Source organism: Manis javanica, chromosome 11 (genome assembly GCF_040802235.1).
Source record: "Manis javanica isolate MJ-LG chromosome 11, MJ_LKY, whole genome shotgun sequence".
Taxonomy (NCBI): domain Eukaryota; kingdom Metazoa; phylum Chordata; class Mammalia; order Pholidota; family Manidae; genus Manis; species Manis javanica.
Genome location: NC_133166.1, coordinates 30,785,308 through 30,806,402, shown reverse-complemented (window position 1 = coordinate 30,806,402; position 21,095 = coordinate 30,785,308). Strand labels below are relative to the sequence as shown.

At 35.1% G+C, this 21,095-nt stretch overlaps 1 protein-coding gene across 4 annotated transcripts in view; it reads left to right on the top strand.

Annotated features, from left to right (window-relative positions):
• Positions 1 to 21,095, top strand: part of SBF2 (SET binding factor 2) — a 555,796-nt gene that overhangs the window by 364,866 nt on the left and 169,835 nt on the right. For all 4 annotated transcript variants that reach the window (XM_037026339.2, XM_037026341.2, XM_037026338.2 and 1 more), the window contains 2 exons: positions 8,376 to 8,485; positions 9,894 to 10,043. In XM_037026339.2, the coding sequence (XP_036882234.2) occupies positions 8,376 to 8,485; positions 9,894 to 10,043 (260 nt within the window). The remainder of the gene's footprint in view (positions 1 to 8,375; positions 8,486 to 9,893; positions 10,044 to 21,095) is intronic.

The following is a 21,095-nucleotide window of genomic DNA, read 5'->3' as shown; positions in this document are numbered from 1 at the left end:
AAAGAAATGAGGCAAAGTAATTTGGTGCAAATAAAAATACAAGAAAAAACACCAGAAAGAGGACTTAGTAAAACTGAAATCACCAATTTTCTTTGTAAAGATTTAAAAATAAAAGTCATAAACATGCTCACAGATTTACAGAAAAATATTCAAGATCTCAGGGAGGACTTCAACAAAGAGATAGAAATATTGAAAAAGAGCCACTCAGAGCTAAAGAATACAGTATCTGAAATGAAACATACAATGGAAGAATTTAAAAGTAGATTAGATAATGTAGAGGACATGGTAAATGAAATAGAAATTAGAGAAAAGGAAAACAAAAAAGATGAGGAACAGAGAGGAAAAAAGATCTCTAGGAATGAAAGAATAATAAGTAACATGTGTGACCACTCCAAATGGTATAATATTCACATTATAGGGTCATCAGAAGAAGAAGAAGAGAGAGAGAGAGAGAGAGAGAGAGAGAGGGATAGAAAGTCTCTCTGATGAGGTAATTGTTGAAAACTTTAACAAACTAGGGAAGGAAATAGACACCCAAGTCATGGAAGTGCAGAGATCTCCCCAAAAAAGGAATCCTAGGAAGACAATACCAATACATATAATAATTAAAATGGCAAAGATCAAGGACAAGGAGAGAGTATTGAAAGCAAACAGAGAGAGAAAAAAAAGATCACTTATAAAGGAAACCCCATCAGGGTATCAGCGTACTTCTCAGCAGAAACCTTACAGGCCAGAATGGAGTGGCATGATATATTTAATGTAATGAAACAGAAGGGCCTCCAAGCAAGAATACTTTATCTGGCAAGATTATCATTTAAATTTGAAGCAGAGATTAAACAATGTCCAGATAAGCAAAAGTTGAGGGAATTCATGACCACTAAACCATTTCTACAAGATCTCTTAAAGAGACTTCTCTGGATGGAAATGCTCCTAAAGCTAAATAGCTGTCACCAGAGACATAAATCCACAGTAAAGGTGGTAGACCAATTAATTACTAAGCAAATATGAAATTAGATCAACTACTCACAAAGTTAGTCAAGGATACACCTAAAGATAAGAGTATGATGCCTAATAAATAAAGTGTGGAGGAGGAAGAAAAAGAAGAGGAGGTAAAAAAAAGAACCTTTAGATTCTGTTTGAAATAGAGTAGTCAGAGATTTAAGATAGACTGATAGATAGTAAGGAAGCTGTCCTTGAACCTTTGGTAACCAAAAATCTAAAACCTACAGTGGCAATAAGTACATATCTATCAATAATCACCTTAAATGTAAATGGACTGAATGTACCAATCAAAAGATATAGAATGGCAGAATGGATTAAAAAAACAATACCCATCAATATGCTGCCTAGAAGAGACTAATTTCAAACCCAAAGGCATACACAGATTAAAAGTGAAGGAATAGACAAATATGTGTCATGCAAAGAATAGGGAGAAAAAAGAAGGAATATCAGTACTTAGACAAAATAGATTTCAGAACAAAGTAACAAGAGACAAAGAAGGGCATTACATAATGATAAGGGGGTCAATCCAACAAGAGGATATTACCATTATAAATATATACACAATCAATATAGGAGCATCTAAATATGTAAAACAGATACAGAATTAAAGGGGGAGATAGACTGCAATGCATTCATTTTAGGAGACTTTAACACACCACTCACATCAATAGACAGATCAACCAGACAAAAAATAAGTAAGGAGACAGAGGCACTGAACAATACATTAGAACAAATGGACCTAACAGACACCTACAGAACACTCCATCCAAAATCAAGAGGTTACACATTCTTTTCAAGTGCACATGGAACATTTTCCAGAACACATCACATTCTAGGTCACAAAAAGAACCTCAGTAAATTCAGAAGGATTGAAATTGTACCAACCAGGTTCTCAGACCACAAACATATGAAATTAGGAATAAATTATGGAAAGAAAACAAAAAAACCTACAAACATGGAGGCTTAACAACATGCTCCTAAATAGTCAATCAGTCAATGACCAAATAAAAACAGAGATGAAACAATATATGGGGACTAATGAAAACAACAACTCAACTCCCCAAAAATCTGTGGGATGCAGAGAAGACTGTTCTAAGAAGGAAGTATATTGCAATACAGGCTTACCCCAAGAAACAAGAACAATCCCAAATGAACAGTCTAAACTCACAATTAATGAAACTAGAAAAAGAAGAACAAATCAGACCCAAAATCAGTAGAAGTAGGGACATAATAAATATCAGAGAACAAATAAATAAAATTGAGAATAATTAAACAATAGAATCAATGAAAGCAGAAGCTGGTTCTTTGAGTAAATAAACAAAATAGATAAACCCGTAGCCAGACTTATCAAGAAAAAAGAGTCTACACACGTAAACAGAATCAGAAATGAGACAGGAAAAATCACTATGAACAACACAGAAATTCAAAGAATTATTCGAGAATACCATGAAAAATTAAATGCTAACAAATTGGATAACCTAGAAGAAATGGACAAATTTGTAGAAAAATAGAACCTTCCAAGACTGACCCAGAAAGAAACAGAAAATCTGAACAGACCAATTACTAGCAATGAAATTGAATTTGTAATCAAAAAGCTGCCTGAGAACAAAACCCCTGGACCAGATGGCTTCACCACTGAATTTTATCAAACATTTAGGGAAGACCTAATACCCATCCTTCTTAAAGTTTTCCAAAAAAAAAGTAGAAGAAGGAATACTTCCAAATTCATTCTATGAGGCCAGGATCACTCTAATACCAAAACCAGGCAAAGACACCACAAAAAAAGAAAATTACAACCCCAAATCCCTGATGAACATAGATGCAAAAACACTCAACAAAATATTAGCAAACCAAATTAAAAAAATACATCAAAAAGATCATCCATCATGATCAAGTGGGATTTATTCCAGGGATGCAAGGATGATATGATATTTGAAAATCCATCAACATCATACAGCACATTAACAAAAAGAAGGACAAAAATCACACTATCATCTTAATAGATGCTAAAAAGCACTTAACAAAATTCAACATCCATTCATGATAAAACCTCTCAACAAAATGGGTATAGAGGGTAAGTACTTCAAAATAATAAAGGCCATATACAACAAACCTACAGCCAGCATCATACTTAACAGCAAAAAGCTGAAAGCTTTTCCTCTAAGATAGGGAACAAGGCAAGTATGCCCACTCTCACCACTTTTATTCAGTATAGTACTGGAAGTTCTAGCCACAGCAATCAGACAACACAAAGAGATAAAAGGCACCCACACTGGTAAGGAAGAAGTTAAACTGTCCCTGTTTGCAGATGACATGATATTATACATAGAAAACTGTAAAGACTCGACCAAAAAACTATTAGAACTAACAACTGAATTCAGCAAAGTTGCAGGATATAAAATTAATACACAGAAATCTATTGCATTCCTGTATACTAAAGATGAACTAGCAGAAAGAGAAATCAGGAAAACAACCCCATTTGCAATTGTATCTAAAGAATAAAATACCCAGGAATAAACCTAACCAAAGAGGTGAAAGGCCTATACTCTGAAAACTAAAAGATAGTCATGAGAGAAATTAAAAGAAGACACCAATAAATGGAAATCTATCCTGTGCTAATGGACAGGAAGAATTAATATTGTCACAATGGCCATCCTTCCCAAAGCAATCTACAGATTCAATGTAATCCTTATCAAAATTCCATTAGTATTTTTCAACAAACTAGAATAGTTCTAAAATTCATATGGAACCACAAAAGACCTTGAATAGCCAAAGCAATCCTGAAGAAGAACAAAACTGGGGGCATTATTCTCCCTAACTTCAAGCTCTCCTACAAAGCAACAGGAATCAAAACAACTTGGTACTGGCACAAGCACAGACCCATAGATCAATGGCACAGAATAGAGAGCCCAGATATAAACCCACACACATATGGTCAATTAATATCAGATTAAGGAACCATGAATATGCAATGGGGAAAAGACAGCCTCTTGAACAACTAGTGCTGGAAAAAATGGACAACTGCATGTAAGAGAATGGACCTGGATTATTGTCTAGCTCATACACAGAAGTAAACTCAAAATGGATCAAAGATTTGAATGTAAGTCATGAAACCATAAAACGCTCATAAGAAAACATAGGCAGAAATCTCTTGAATATAAACATGAGCAATTTATTCCTGAACACATCTCAGGCAAGGGAAACTAAAGCAAAAATGAACAAGTGGGGCTATGTCCAGCTAAAATCTTCTGTACAGGAAAGGACACCATCAACAGAACAAAAAGGCATCCTACAGTATGGGAGAATATATTCATAAATTATTTATCCGATAAGGGATTAACATCCAAAATATATAAAGAACTCACACACCTCAACACCCAAAAAGCAAATAATCTGATTGAAATATGGGTGTAGGATCTGAACAGATACTTTTCCAAAGAAGAAATTCAAATGGCCAACAGGCACATGAAAAGATGGTCTGCATCACTAATCATCAGGGAAATGCAAATTAAAACCACAATGAGTTATCACCTCACACCGGTTAGGATGGCCAACATCCAAAACACAAGAAACAACAATTGAAGGAGAGGTTGTGGAGAAATGGGAAACCTCCTACACTTTTGGTTGTAATATAAATTGGTACAACCATTGTGGAAAGCAATATGTAGGTTTCTCAAAGAACTAAAAATAGAAATACCACTGGACTCAGTAATTCCACTCCTAGGAATTTATCTGAAGAAAAGAAAGTCCCTGATTTGAAAAGACATACATACGCACCCCTATATTTATTGCCACATTATTTACAGTAATCAAGATATGGGAGCAACCAAAGTGTCCACCAGTAAATGAATTGATAAAGATGATGTGGTGTGTACACACAGGGGAATGTTATTCAGCCATAAAAATGAAATCCTGCCATTTGCAAGAACATGGATGGACCTAGAGATATTATGCTAAGTGAAATAAGCCAAGTGGAGAAACACAAATAGCATACGATTTCACATATTTGTGGAATATAAAAGCAAAATCTACGAAAATGAACAAAATAGCAGTAGACTCCTAGACACTGAGAAGTGACTGGTGGTTACCATGGTGGAAGGGTTTGGGTGGGGGCCACAAATGGGTGCAAGTATCTCAATCATAGTGTAAGTTGGTCATGGGGTTGGAAGTGCTGCAGGGAGAATATAGTCACTGGTTCCGTAACATTTCTGTATTGACAGATGGTGACTACATTGGTTGTGGTGAGGGTTTAATAATGTGGGTAACTGTTGAACCATTATGTTGTATACTGAAAACTAGTAACAAAAGATTGTACATTAACTATTCAGTTTTCAACAATTATTGAAAATAAAGAGTATTATGAAAAAATTGTGTGCCAACACATTGGAAAACTTAGGAGAAATGGATAATTCCTAGAAACATTCAGTCTTCTAAGACTGAACTGGGAAGAAATAAAAAAATTGAACAGACCAATTACTAGGAATGAAATTGAATCAGTAATAAAAAAAAAAAAACTCCCAATAAACAAAATCCCAGGACCATGTGGCTTCACAGGTCTTCCAAACATTTAAAAAAGAGTTAATATCTATCCATCTCACACTGTTTCAAAAAACTCAAGAGAAAGGAAAGCTTCCAAATTCATTCTATGAGCCAAACATCACCCTGATACAAAATCAAACAAGAACACTACAAAAAAAAAATTTTTAGCCAAATTCAGAAATATATTAAAAACGTCATTCATAATAATCAAGCAGGATTTATTCCAAGGATTCAAATATGGTTCAGTATCCACAAGTCAATGAATGTGATACACCACATTAACAAAAGGAAGGATGACCGTATGATCATTTCAATAGATGCTGAAAAAGCATTTGACAAAATTCAACATCTATTCATTATGAAAACTCCTCAACAAAATCTGTATAAAAGGTATGTACCTCAATGTAATAAAAACCATATATGACAAACCCACAGCTAACATCATACTCAGCAGTGAAAACCTGAAAGGTTTTCCTCTAAGGTAAGGAATAAGACTAGGATGCCCACTCTCACCACTTTCACTCAGTATAGTACTGGATGTGCTAGCCACAGCAGTCAGACAAGAAAAAGAAATAAAGGGCATCCAAATTGGTAAGGAAGAAGGAACACTGTCACTAGTTGCAAATGACAATATATTTTATACAGAAGACCCTAAACACTCCACCAAAAACTATTAGAATTAATAAATGAATTCAGTAAAATTACAGCATACAAAATCAACAGAAATCAGTTCTGTGTCTATATACAAATAATGTAGCAGAAAGAGAAATCAGGAAAACAGTTCTATTTACAATTGCATCAAAAAGAATAAAACCTAGGATTAAATCTAACCAAGGTGGTGAAAGACCTGTAAAACAAAAACTGTAAAACAGTGATGAAAGAAATTAAAGATGACACAAGTAAATGGAAAACTATTACATACCCATGGATATGAAGTTTTTTATTGTTAAAATAGCCATACTGCCCAAAGCAATCTACAGAATAGCTATCAAAATACCACTACCCTATCTAAATACCAGTGGCATTTTTCACTGCACTAGAGCAAATAATCCTAAAATTTGTTTGCAACCGCAAATGACCCCAGGTAGCCCAAGCACTCTTGAGAAAGAACAAAGCTGGGAGGCATCAAACTCCCTGATTTCAGATTGTACTACAGAGCTACAGTAATCAAAACAGTATGGTACTCAGAGGAACGCATGCATAGACCAGTGAGAGTGAGTAGAAAGCCCAGAAATAAACCCATACCTATATGGTCAATTAATATTTGACAAACGGGGCAAGAATATACAACAAGGAGAAGATGGTCTCTTCAGTAAATGGTGTTGGGAAAACTGGACAGCTACATGGAAAAGAATGGAACTGGATCATTATCTTACATAATAAACAAAAGTAAGCCCAAAATGAATTAAAGACCTAAATATAAGACCAGAGACCATAAAACTAGAAGAAAATAGGCAGTAAACTCATGAACACCAACATTAGAAAATTTTTTCTAGATATGTTTCCCCAAGCAAGGGAAAAGCTTCTGCATAGCAAAGGAAACCATCAATAAAAAGAAGATGCAACCTACTGAATGGGAGAATATATTTACAAACAATATATCCAAAAAGGAGCTAGTATTCGAAATATATAAAGAATTCATACAACTCAACACCAAAAATACAGACCATCTGATTAAAAAATGGGCAGAAGACCTGAACAGACATTTCTCCAAGACATACAAGTGGCCAACAGGCACATGAAAAGATGCTCCATGTCACTAATCACCAGGGAAATGCAAATCAGAGCAACAATGAGATATCTCTTCACTTCAGTCAGAATGGCTAGTATCAACAAGAATAACAATCATTGGTGAGGATGTGGAGAAAAGAGAACCCTCATATACTACTGGTGGAATTGTAAATTGGTGCAGCCACTAACAAAAGTAGTATGAAAGTTTCTCAAAAAACTAAAATTAGAAATACTATGCAACTCAGCAATCCCACTTCTGGGAATTTACTCACCCCCCAGAAAAAATATTAATTTCAAAAGATATATGCACCCCTATGTTTGCTGCCACATTATTTACAAGATTACAGTTGTACAAATTACATAATATCCCTTGTGAAATTATGCTTTTTGTTTAACAAGTACAACTTTCATTTATATCTTCTAATATTCTTCTTTAAAGTTAAATTCATTTTAAGTTATTTGAGCCTATGTAATAGACTAGAATTATCCAACCTTATGGTAAAGGTCACAGATTTCGATTAAGTTCACAGGACTAAAAAGCAACTCTCCCTAGTTTGTGTAGTAGTAGTTCTTTGGCCATGATCATTTCTCTTTTTGTATAGTGCTTCTTCAAGTGCCCTCTCTTTGAATTTGTAGAATCTAATAAATTTTGTGGCATTTTTCTTTGGTAATATCTTAGAACTATCAACTTCTTTTTCTGTTAGTAGTCCTCTTACATATGAGTATTAGCTACTTTTGTCATGATCCTATACCCCAAACCTATCTTATTATTTTACAATTAAAGCTTAAAATAGGTGTTTACACTTGCTTAATATAATTTTACTGTAAATATTAATTAATTTGCATAATAGGTAAGTGTATCATTGCAGGTTATCCTGGGAAATTATCCTCAATAAGCATTGACTAGCCTGACACTTTAGAAGTAAAAAATTGTAATCAGTGTAATGAAGTGGAATACCTTAATTATCATGTGACAAAGGAAAAGAATAAACTCTAAGTGTTGGTCATGTAAACAGCTACTGTCATATAAACAGTAATAGTCCTCTTGCTTTTGTAGTTGTAAAAGGATTTTAATTTGTGTTTTCTATATATTCCTTTACCAGTTTCGATAATGGATAAGATGGCAACAGTTTTTAACAGTGCACAGAGATTGGAAGTTGTTAGAAACTGCATCTCATTCATATTTGAAAATAAAACATTGGAGACCGAAAAGGTAATAAAATGCTATCTTTCCCAGTTAAGCATTCATCCTTTCCTTTTTCAGATTACATGTTTAGCTTGCCAAATGACCTCTCCTCTAATTCCACCCCTTTTTCCTTATAAAGTATCCTTTGATTGTTAGGACCACTTTAAATGAATAGTGTCTAAGATTTAAAATCTTAGCTGAGCCTAGTTACATGGCTTCCAGAGAAATACTGATGGTCATTTTTTCCCCTCAAATTTTCAATACTCATTAAATCCTATTTTGATATATTATTGAGAAACTTAACATTTTAAATATAAGTTTATTTATTATAAAGAATCTAGTCAGAATAAGTAATGAATTGTAGAGACTCTGGTGTTTAACTTTAATGTGCCTTGTTAAAACATATTCTCTTGCCTTCTTGAATAAAACTTGCTAAACATTATGTAGCCTTTTCTTAGTGATGTGTCCTGGTTCTGAACATCTATTATAATGGGCTAGTAAAACATGCAAAGTAAAGAGTGAAGTTTTTACCCTTATGGTAAATGACCCAAGCCTCTTTATGTTTTGAGTTTTGTTGGTTCTTCCTTTCCTCATAGTTGAAGTGTTAACAGATTTTCTTTTGTTCCTCCTGCTTTCAGCTTTCACATCCTGTTTCTTGTACCTGCCTGTAACAACATTATGCCCTCCTACTCAGGCTTCTTCCCTTCCTTCTTAATTTGCTCCTTTGTTCAGTTTTGCTTTTCGTGTGTTTGTTTAGGTTTTCAGAGTTAAATAAGCCTACTGTTATTTTATGTAAAGTAAAAATTAGCTAGGTTTTAAATGGTGAATTGGAAGAGGCATTCTTATGGCTGATGAAGTGAAAGAGCTTTAATGCGTAATCCTAGACATTTCTCTTTGTTGCTCTCAGTATTTTTCTTTACTTATTATAATATTGAAATGAGAAGAAGAAATTGTAAAATTTTCCTGTAATTAAAACTGAGTAGCAATTAAATAGCTGATCATTTAAAAAGTATAAAACTACCTGTGTTTCTTGTGATTTTAATTTTTCCTTCTGTTTTTGTCATGGAGATGTGGCCAGTTAGAGAAACAAGGTCTGTAAGTGTCCTGTGGCTTTGACTTATGATCTGAGCAACACTCATTTTGGTGACAAAAGTTTTGATGAGTTTTTTTTTTAATGAAGTTGATGTTTTTTTAATTTATCACATAAACTAATTCTACTTATTTTTCATGCTGGCTTACAGGAAAATAGCTGTAAATCCATCTCTTTTATAATTGTTCTTAATAACAAATCACCTCTTTTCTAGGAGTTTAATTCTGCTAATAACTGTATTAAATGCTTTACAGGATACACTTGAATTTTCAGTATGATTGAAAGCAGTATTTTTTTCCAGTGGTAAGTGGTACCTTTTATTCACTCTGCCTCTCTTGTCCTCAGACCCTTCCTGCTGCATTGAGAGCCCTTAAAGGAAAGGCAGCAAGACAGTGTCTCACTGATGAGCTGGGTTTGCATGTTCAGCAACACAGAGCAATATTAGACCATCAACAGTTTGACTACATAATAAGGATGATGAACTGTACCCTACAGGTAATTTTTAGTTCTTTCAGATTATTTCTCTTATTTGAGAATACCTTCTGTTTTTCCAGGAGATTCAGTAATTACTAATATATGAAGTTCTTGAGCCATCCACAACTAAGGATAAAGAGCTGATTACCATACCATATCTGTCAGAACACTTATTTATTACTTGGCATAAATATTAAGAGTATTTCATTTTTTCTTTATATTCTCTTGTAAAATACTGTTATTTTACTAGTTCTATAAACAAGCTTTATGAAAATGAAGAGTCATCTTTAAAACATTCAGTTGCATATTACTTAATGTCTGTATTCATGTTAGCCTTCTTCAGTTTTCAGTCGTACTATGAAGACAGAAGCTAATGAATGGTGGAGAATCCAAATGACAAGTGAATTAATTATTTACTAAGCCCTTTTTGTGTGTAAAGCATGCAGAAAATTTCGTGTTGTCTTCAAAATGTATATGATCTTACAGAGATAAGCTTCCCACAAAATAAAATGACACAATTTAAGAGGAGCAAATAATGTGATTTTCCTATTCTGACTCAGCTCGTTAGATATTCTGTGTCACTGAAATCATATTCTTTACTTGATAATGAATATTCTCAAGACTTTTGTACAAGGAAAAAAAATGTAATTAAATAGTAAGAGTTCAAACTATCATCATGACTCCAGAGAAACTAAATAAAATGCATGTTAAATTCTGGTCAATTGAAAGTGAGAATTACAAAGTATAATAAACAATAAAATTTGTGGGTGAATGAAGGCCTAAATAAATAGAAAGATAGATGATGTTCATGGATCAGAAGACTCAGTATTATAAAGATATCATTTCTTCCCAAAGAAATCTACAGAGGCGATGAAAGTCCCATGAGGATCCCAACTTGAAGAGCAAAAGCCCAAGAACTACCAACACACTTTTAAAAACAAAGTATAAGTATTGGCTTTGTCAGATATAAAAAATTAGTTTAAAAGAGGACAAACAGCCAAAAGGTACATGAAAACATGCTCAACATCATTTATCATCAAGGAAATGCAAATCAAAACCATAATGAACTATCACCTCACAGCTTTTAGGATAGCTGTTATCAAAAGACAAAAGATGAGAGTTGGTGAGAATATGTCAAGAAGGGAATCCTTGTGTACTGTAGGTAGGAATGTAAATTAGTACAGCCACTCTGAAAAACAGTATAGATGTTCTTAAAACATTATAAGTAGAACTCCCCTGTGATACAGCATTCCCACTTCTGGGTATATCCAAAGGAAATGAAAACAGGACATTGAAGAGGTCAGTGCACTCCCATGTTCACTCCAGCATTATTCACAATAGCCAAGGTACAGAAACAACCTAAGTGTCAGCAGATGAATGTATATGTTCATCTGCTAGGGGGAATATGGTATGTGTTTGTATACACATATACATACAGTGGACTCTTATTCAGCCATGAGAAAGAAGGAAATCCTACCATTTGCTACAATGTGGAGAGGCCTTGAAGGCATTATGGTACATGAAATAAGCCAAACAGAGAAAGATGAATACAGCTTGGTGTCACTTATATGTGGAGTCTTCTTTAAAAAGTCATAGTCTTAGAAATAGAGAGTAGAAAAGTGGTTGCCAAGGACTGAAGGGTAGAGAAAATAGGTAGAGGATGGAAAGAGGTATAAACTTTTAACTGTAAGATGAATAAGGCCTGAGGATCTCATGTAAAACATGACTGTAGTTAATAACACTATATTGTATAATTGAAATTTCCTGAGAGTAAAACTTCAATATTTGCACCAAAAAATAAATAAAGATAAATATTTGAGGTGTTGAAAGTCTTAATTAAATCAACTGTGGGACTCCTTTCACAATGTGTACATGTATCAAATCACCATTATGAACACTTTAAATATCTTACTGTTCTACTTGCCAAGTGTACCTCCATGAAACTTTAAAATCTATTAATTAGTTTAAGATTGTAGTAATTAAGGCAGTGTGGTATTGGCACAATCATAAACAAATTGACAAACTTTAAATATCTTACTGTTCTACTTGCCAAGTGTACCTCCATGAAACTTTAAAATCTATTAAGTAGTTTAAGATTGTAGTAATTAAGGCAGTGAGATATTGGCACAATCATAAACAAATTGACCAACAGAACAGAATATAGAGCTCATAAACAGGTGTACACATATGTGGATATGTGATTTATGACAAAGTTGGCATTTCAGATCAGTGGTGAAAAGATGAAAAATTCAATAAATAGTGCTGGGTCAGTTGGGTGTAAGGTACTAAATACGTAAAAAATGTACAGATACCTCACACCATACAAGTATACATGGTCCTACATAGTTCAAACTCTTGTTGTTCAAGGGTTAACTGTTCTCTATTTCTTAAACTAGGTATATAGATATTCACTGTATCATTTTTTATAATCATAATTTATACATATTAATATCAGGGTATTGCTATTAGCTTTTTTTGCAGGGTATATTTATCTTTTCTAACCCATTTTAAGGAATATCTTTCTCATAAATTCTTATTTAAAATCTAGTATAAAAATGTAATCTTGTAACAAGCACATTGTCGTTTGTTTAAGCAAATTTACAAGATAAGAGTTGATTCCACTTAACTGGAAATACATTCTTACTTTAGAATATAAGAAACTAGCTATAATAATTTATAGCAAAAATTGAGAGCAACCTAAATGTTTACCATTTGGATATGATTAAATATACTACAACTCTTTGGAATATTTTTCAGCTACTAAATAAGAAGAGAGAAAAGGTAGATCTTTCATATATACCCATATGGAAAAACTTTTATTCTATATTGCTATGTAGACAAAAAGGAAGTTACATAAAGTAGATATAATATGATTCTATTTTTGACCTAAAAATATCTGAAAGGATATTTACACTAAATCCTCAGCCATGGTTACTGCTAGCATATGGATTAGATATACCTACACACACACGAGCATAATTAAATTATATAAAATATATAACATTTTATAATTTAAAATAATATTCTCATTGCAAGGAGGAAATTATTGAACACCTTTATGAAAATAAACATAATAAATTTGTCCTAAAAAGCCATGTCTTTTGTTACTTTATTTCAGTTACTTTGGTACTGTCATTATAGAGAACAAAGGAATTTGATTAAGAGATCAGACTTCTCTAGATGCTCTATAAAGTTGGTGATTTCCTGATTCCCTATAATTAGTGATAAAACTACAAAAACTAATTTAGGAAGCTTTTTTCCATTCATACTTTCTGTGCTATTTATTAACTGAAGAACTAAGTTATAATGCTTTCTCTAAATATAATTTTAGCATATACTAATTAGTAAGTCACTTATTGAATAGCCAGGTATGTGTGGGCTACAAGTATTTTTCTTTTTTATTTGAATCATCACATTTCTGGAGATAAAAAGACATGGACATTTTTTGCTGCTTTCAAATACATCTAGACTGATGGCACTTAGTATTTTGTAATTCAGTATTTCATGAATATATAAAAATAGATCCTGTCTTTATTCCAGCACATGCTGTTGTTCTACATTATATAGAGGATCTTCTTAGTTATAAATGGCCTCATATGTGATATTTATATTTTAATGGTTTATTTATTACTAACTTGGGTTTTATTTGTATTTATATCCTTGTTGCAACAATGTTACTTTAGGGAATTTAACATGACATTCTGAACATTTTTTATAAAAGCTTGGAGTTTCAAGGCAAAGACGCCAAACATCTGTGTCAGTGTTTTAAGAAAGAAACATTAAGTAAATGAACTAATGTTTAGGTAGTGATTCAAAAACTTTAGTAATTTTTTTATTTTTGTGATCCTGAAGTTATTCTGTCTTTCCTGTTCCCAAGGGAAAATTAGGTGGAACATGAGTACTGCCAAGGGACTGTTTTGTTTATTATATTGTTTCAAAGCCAAAATCATTTTTAAAGGACCAGGTTATAGATTATTCCTATGTATCCTATTATTCTAAATAACTGATCATATTTTAGTATTTTTTATGACTGAAATTACAATAAATCTCTCCAAAAAAATCATGACAATAACTCTCTGCATTTTAGCAGATTCATGATTAAAACATTTTATCTGTCAAGATGTTAAGCTAAGGTCTTTTAAAAATAAGTTATAATTTTAAAACCCCATTGGGAGGAGCCAAGATGGCGGCGTGAATAGGGCAGCGGAAATCTCCCCCCAAAACCATATATAGTCTTGAAAATACAACAAATACAACTATTCCTAAAAGAGAGACCAGAGGATTTAGTACAACATCCAGGCTACATCTACATCTGCGAGAACTCAGCATCTCATGAAGGCAGTAAGATACAAGCCGCAACCCTGCAGGACCCAAGCTCTTCCCCCACCCCAGCTCTCCGGTGGGAGGAGAGGGTCAGAGTAGGGAGGGAGTGGAAGCACAGGACTGCTAAATAACCAGCCCTAGTAATCCTCACCAGGAGCACAGACACACATTGCATGGTGTGCTGGATATTAGGGAAACGGAAAAGTAAAATCTGCGAGTGGGTCCCTGCAGCCAGCTCCCCTGGGACAAAAGAAATGTGAGTGCTTTTTAAAAGTCTTAAAGGGACAGGAGCCTCACAGCTGGACAGAATCGTCCTGGCACACTCAGCCCAGCAGGCTGGGAATCCCAGGGAACTCCAGGCACCCTAACCCCCTGGGCAGCAGCGCAGCTCTGAAACTTCTCAGGGCATTAAACAGCCAGCCATTCATTCCCCCTCCAACGCAGCCCTGCTACAGCAGCTGAGCAGCCTGAGAGCAGCCACGCCCACAGCAGCCATGCAGTCTCCTCCTGACACGCATTTGCCTGGACCAAACCCAGGGCCGCCGCCAGTGCACAGCTGCCCAGCGCAGGCAGAGGAATCAGGCAAGGCGCGGAGGGGCGCTGTTCTCACAGGAGAGCACACCCGGCATGCCTGCCTCTCCCCGCAGGGCTCGGGGCTACCCCAAGGGCTGCTCCTGGTGTGCGGGTAACTAACACAGGCAATTTAGAGAGTCAGGGAGACCAGCAAGCAGGAAGGGACTTTGTTCTCCCAGCTGACACATGTGCCACCTGCCTACGACTACCTCTATTGCCATGAAAAGGCAGAGAATTTGCTCCAGTCCCGAACCACCCAGACACCACAAGAGAGGGCCTGGGGAGACAGATATAAACAATATTCCTGAAAAAGAATTCAAAATAAAGGTCATAACCATGCTGGTGGACCTGCAGACAAATATGCAATACAGACATAAAGGAGGAAGAATATAGACATAAAACAACCTCTGGAAGGACTTAAAAGCAGACTGAATGAGGTGCAAGAGACTATTAATGGAATAGAAATTAGAGAACAGAAATACAAAGAAGCTGAGGCAGAGACAGGTAAAAAGATTTCCAGGAATGAAAGAATATTGAGAGAGCTGTGAGAACAATCCAAATGGAACAACATTTGCATTATAGGGGTACCAGAAAAAGAAGAGAAAGAAAAAGGGATAGAAAATGTCTTTGAAGAAATAATTGCTGAAAACTTCCTGAAACTGGGGGAGGAAATAGTCTCTCAGACCATGGAAGCCCACAGAACTCCCAACACAAGGGACTCAAGGCAGAAAACACAACACCAAGAGATATTATAATTAAAATGGCAAAGATCAAAGACAAGGACAGAGTATTAAAGGCAGCCAGAGAGAGAATAAAGGTCACCTACAAGGGAAAACCCATCAGGCTATCATCAGACTTCTCAGCAGAAACCTTACAGGCCAGAAGAGAATGGCATGATGTATTTAATGCAATGAAACAGAAGGGCCTTGAACCAAGAATACTGTATCCAGCATGATTATCATTTAAGGTATGAAGGAGGGATTAAACAATTCCCAGATAAGCAAAAGTTGAGGGAATTTGCCTCCCACAAACCACCTCTACAGGATATTTTAAAGGGACTGCTCTAGACGGGAGCACTCCTAAGGCTAAATAGATGTCACCAGAGAAAATAAACATCACACCAAAAAAAGCAGACCAACCAAATACTAACTAAAGGCATAAAAAAAAATTAATCAACTATTCACAAAGCAGTCAAAGGAAACAAAAAACAGTACAGAATAAAACATCTAACATGTAAGGATTGGAGAAGGAGGAGGATTAAGAAGGGAGAAAAATAAAGAATCATCAGACTGTTTTTATAATAGCTTAATAAGCGAGTTAAGTTAGACTGTTACGTAGTAGAGAGGCTGCCCTTCAACCTTTGGTAAACATGAATCTAAAGCCTGCAATGTCAATAAGTACGTATCTTTCAATAATCACCCTAAATGGAAATGGACTGAATGCACCAATCAAAAGACACAGAGTAATAGAATGGATAAAAAAGCAAGAACCATCTATATGCTGCTTACAAGAGGCTCACCTCAAACCCAAAGACATACACAGACTAAAAGTAAAGGAATGAGAAAAGATATTTCATGCAAACAATAGGGAGAAAAAAGCAGGTGTTGCAGTACTTGTATCAGAGAAAATTGACTTCAGAACAAAGAAAGTATCAAGACATAAAGAAGGACATTACATAATGATAAAGGGGTCAGTCCAACAAGAGGATATAACCTTTATAAATATATATGCACCCCATACAGGAGCACCTACATATGTGAAAGAAATACCAACAGAATTAAAGGAGGAAATAAAGTGCATTCATTCTAGGAGACTTCAACACACCACTCACTCCAAAGGACAGATCCACCAGACAGAAAATAAGTAAGGACACAGAGGCACTGAACAACACACTAGAACAGATGGACCTAACAGACATCTACAGAACTCTACACCCAAAAGCAGCAGGATGCACATTCTTCCCAAGTGCACATGGAACATTTTCCAGAATAAACCACATACTAGGCCACAAAAAGAGCCTCAGCAAATTACAAAAGATTGAAATTGTACCAACCAACTTCTCAGACCACAAAGGTATGAAACTAGAAATAAATTGTATGAAGAAAACAAAAAGGTTCATAAACACATGGAGGCTTCACAACATGCTCCAAAATAACCAATGATCAATGACCAAATTAAAAGAGATCAAGCAATATATGGAGACAAATAAAAATAACAGCATAATGCTCCAACGTCTGTGGGACGCAGTGAAGGCAGTTCTGAAAGGAAAGTATATAACAATCCAGGCCTATTTAAAGAAGAAAGAGCAATCCCAAATAAGCAGTCTAAATTCACAATTATTGAAACTGGAAAAAGAAGAGCAAATGAGGCCCAAATTCAGTAGAAGGAGGACCATAATAAAGATCAGAGAAGAAATATATTAAAATTGAGAAGAATAAAACAATAGAAAGAATTAATGAAACCAATAGCTGGTTCTTTGAGAAAATAAACAAAATAGATAAACCCCTAGCCAGACTTAACCAAGAAAAATAGAGAATCTGCACATATAAACAGAATCAAAAATGAGAAAGCAAAAATAACAACAGACAGCACAGAAATACAAATACTTATTAGAGAATACTATGAAAAATTATATGCTAACATACTGGATAACCTAGAAGAAATGGACAATTTTCTAGAAAAATACAGCCTCCAGGACTGACCCAGGAAGAAACAGAAAATCTGAACAGACCAATTACCAGCAGTGAAATTCAATTGGTAATCAAAAAGCTACCAAAGAACAAAACTCCAATACCAGATGGCTTCACCACTGAATTTTATCAGACATTTAAAGAAGACATAATACCCATTTTCCTTAAACTTTTCCAAAAAATAGAAGAGGAGGAAATACTTCCAAACTCATTCCATGAAGCAAGCATCACTCTAATATCAAAACCAGGCAAAGACACCACAAAAAAAGAAAACAACACACCAATATCCCTGATGAACATAGATGCAAAAATACACAACAAAATATTAGCAAACCGAATTCAAAAATACATCAAGAGGATCATACATCATGATTAGTGGAATTCATCCCGGGGATGCAAGGATATTACAACACTCGAAAATCCATCAACATCATCCACCATATCAATAAAAAGAAAGACAAAAATCTCATGATCATCTCCATAGATACTGAAAAAGCACTTGGCAGAATTCAACACCCATTCATGATAAAAACTCTCAACAAAATAGATACAGAGGGCAATTAGCTCAACATAATAAAAGCCATATATGACAAACCCACAGCCAACATCATTCTTAACAAGAAGCTGAAAGCTTTTCCTTTAAGATCGGGATCAAGACAAGGATACCCACTCTCTACACTTTTATTCAACATAGTTCTGGAAGCCCTAGCCACAGCAATCAGACAACACAAAGGAATAAAAGGCATCCAGATTGTTAAAGAAGAAGTTAAACTGTCACTGTTTGCAGATGACAAGATATTGTACATAAAAAACCCGAAAGAAGCAACTCCAAAACTACTAGAACTAATATCTTGAATTCAGCAAAGTTGCAGGATACAAAATTAATACACAGAAATCAGTTGCATTCCTATACAGTAATGATGAACTAGCATAAAGAAAAATCAGGAAAACAGTTCCATTCACAGTTGCATCAAAAAGAATAAAATACCTAAGAATAAACCTAACCAAGGAGGTGAAGACCTATACCCTGAAAATCATAAGACATTGAGGAGAGAAATTAAAGAAGACTATGGAAATACATCCCATGCCCATGGATAGGAAGAATTAACATTGTCAAAGTGGCCATCCTGCCTAAAGCAATCTACTGATTCAGTGCAATCCCTATCAAGATACCGACAGCATTCTTCAACGAACTGGAACAAATATTCCTAAAATTCATATGGAACCACAAAAGACCCCAAAGCAATCCTGAGACAAAAGAATAAAAGCAGGGGAGATCATGCTCCCCAACTTCAAGCTCTACTACAAAGCCACAGTAATCAAGACAGTTTGGTACTGGCACAAGAACAAAACCATAGACCAATGCAACAGACTAGAGAGTCTAGATATTAACCCAAGCATATATGGTCAATTAATATATGAAAAAGGTGCCGTGGATATACAGTGGGGAAATGACAGCCTCTTCAACAACTGATGTTGGCAAAACTGGACAGCTACATGTAAGAGTATGAAACTGAATTCATACACAAAAGTAAACTTGAAATGGATCAAATACCTGAATGTAAGTCATGAAACCATAAAACTGTTAGAAGAAAACATAGGCAGAACTCTCTTGAATATAATCATGAGCAATTTTTTCTGAACACTTCTCCTCGGGCAAGGGGGAAAAAAAAGCAAAAATGAACAAATGGGACTACATCAAGCTAAAAAGCTTTTGTACAGCAAAGGACACCATCAGTAGAACAATAAGACATCCTACAGTATGGGAGAATATATTCATAAATGACATATCCAATAAGGGGTTGACATCCAAAATATATTAAGAGCCCATGCGCCTCATCAACCAAAAAGCAAATAGCCCAATTAAAAAGTGGGCATAGGATCTAAACAGACACTTCTCCAAAGAAGTTGTTCAGATGGCCAACAAGCACATGAAAAGATGCTCCATTATCACTAATCATCAGAGAAATGCATATTAAAACCACAATGAATTATCTCCTCACACCAGTTAGAGTGGCCAACATCCAAAAGACAAACAACAAATGCTGGGAAGGGGTGTGGAGAAAGGGGTACCCTCCTACGCTGCTGGTGGGAATGTAAATTAATTCAGTCATTGTGGAAAGCAGTATGGAGGTTCCTCAAAAAACTAAAAATAGAAATACCATTTGACCCAGGAATTCCACTCCTAGGAATTTACCCTAAGAAAGCAGGATCACAGATTCAAAAAGATATATATGCACCCCTATGTTTATTGCAGCACTATTTACAATAGACAAGATATGGAAGCAATCTAGGTGTCCATCAGTAAATGAATGGATAAAGAGGAGGTGGTACATACACACAATGGAATATTATTCAGCTATAAGAAGAAAACAAATCCTACCATTTGCAACAACATGGATAGAGCTAGAGGGTATTATATTCCGTGAAATAAGCCAAGCGGAGAAAGAAAAGTCCCGTATAATTTCACTCGTCTGTGGAGTATAAGAATAAAGCAAAAACTGAAGGATCAAAATAACAGCAGACTCACAGAACCCAAGAATGGACTAACAATTACCAAAGGGAAAGGGACTGGGGATGGTGGGTAGGAAGGGAGGGATAAGGGGATTAAGGGGCATTACCATTAGTACACATAATGTAGGGAGGACACAGGGAAGGCAGTGTAGCACAGGGAAGACAAGTAGTGACTCTTTAGCATCTTACTACGCTGATGGACAGTGACTGTAATGGGGTATGTGGTGGGGACTTGGAAATGTGGGGAATGTAGTAATCACAGTGTTTCTCATGTGATTGTGTGTCAGTGATATGTTAATAAAAATAAATTAAATTAAAAAGCTCAGCAAAAATAAATAAATAAATAAACAAATAAGCATAGGTATGCAAATATCTCTTCAAGTTCCTGAAATTATTTTGAATAGCTGCCCAGAAGTAGAATTGATAGATCATATGGTAATTTTATTTTTAATTTTTTGAGGAAGTGCCATGCCACTTTTCACAGCAGCTGTACCATTTTACATTCTCATTAACAGTGCACGAGGATTCAGTTTTCTCTGCATATTCACCAACACTTAGTATTTTCTGTTCTTTGGATAATAGCCATCCAGGGATGTGAGGTGGTATCTCATTATGAATTTGATTTGCATTTCTCTAGTGGTGGTGGTAGTGTTCAGCCTCTTTTCAGGTGCTTATTCGCCATTTGTGTATCTTCTTTGAAGAAATGTCCTTTGCCTGTTTTTTAACCAGTCTAGTTGGAATTTTTGAGGAACTTGATAATATTCTTCTAATGTATATGTGAAAGAACATGAAGAACAAAAAACAGAGGACTCTCCCTACCAGATATCAAGATGTACTTTGAAATCATAATAATAAAACCACTGTTGTCTTAAAACACAAACAGACCATTAAACCAATAAAATAGAATACAGTGCACAGTATCTTTTAGAGTAATCACAGAAACTTTCTGGTCCTTTAACTGAACCGCATGATA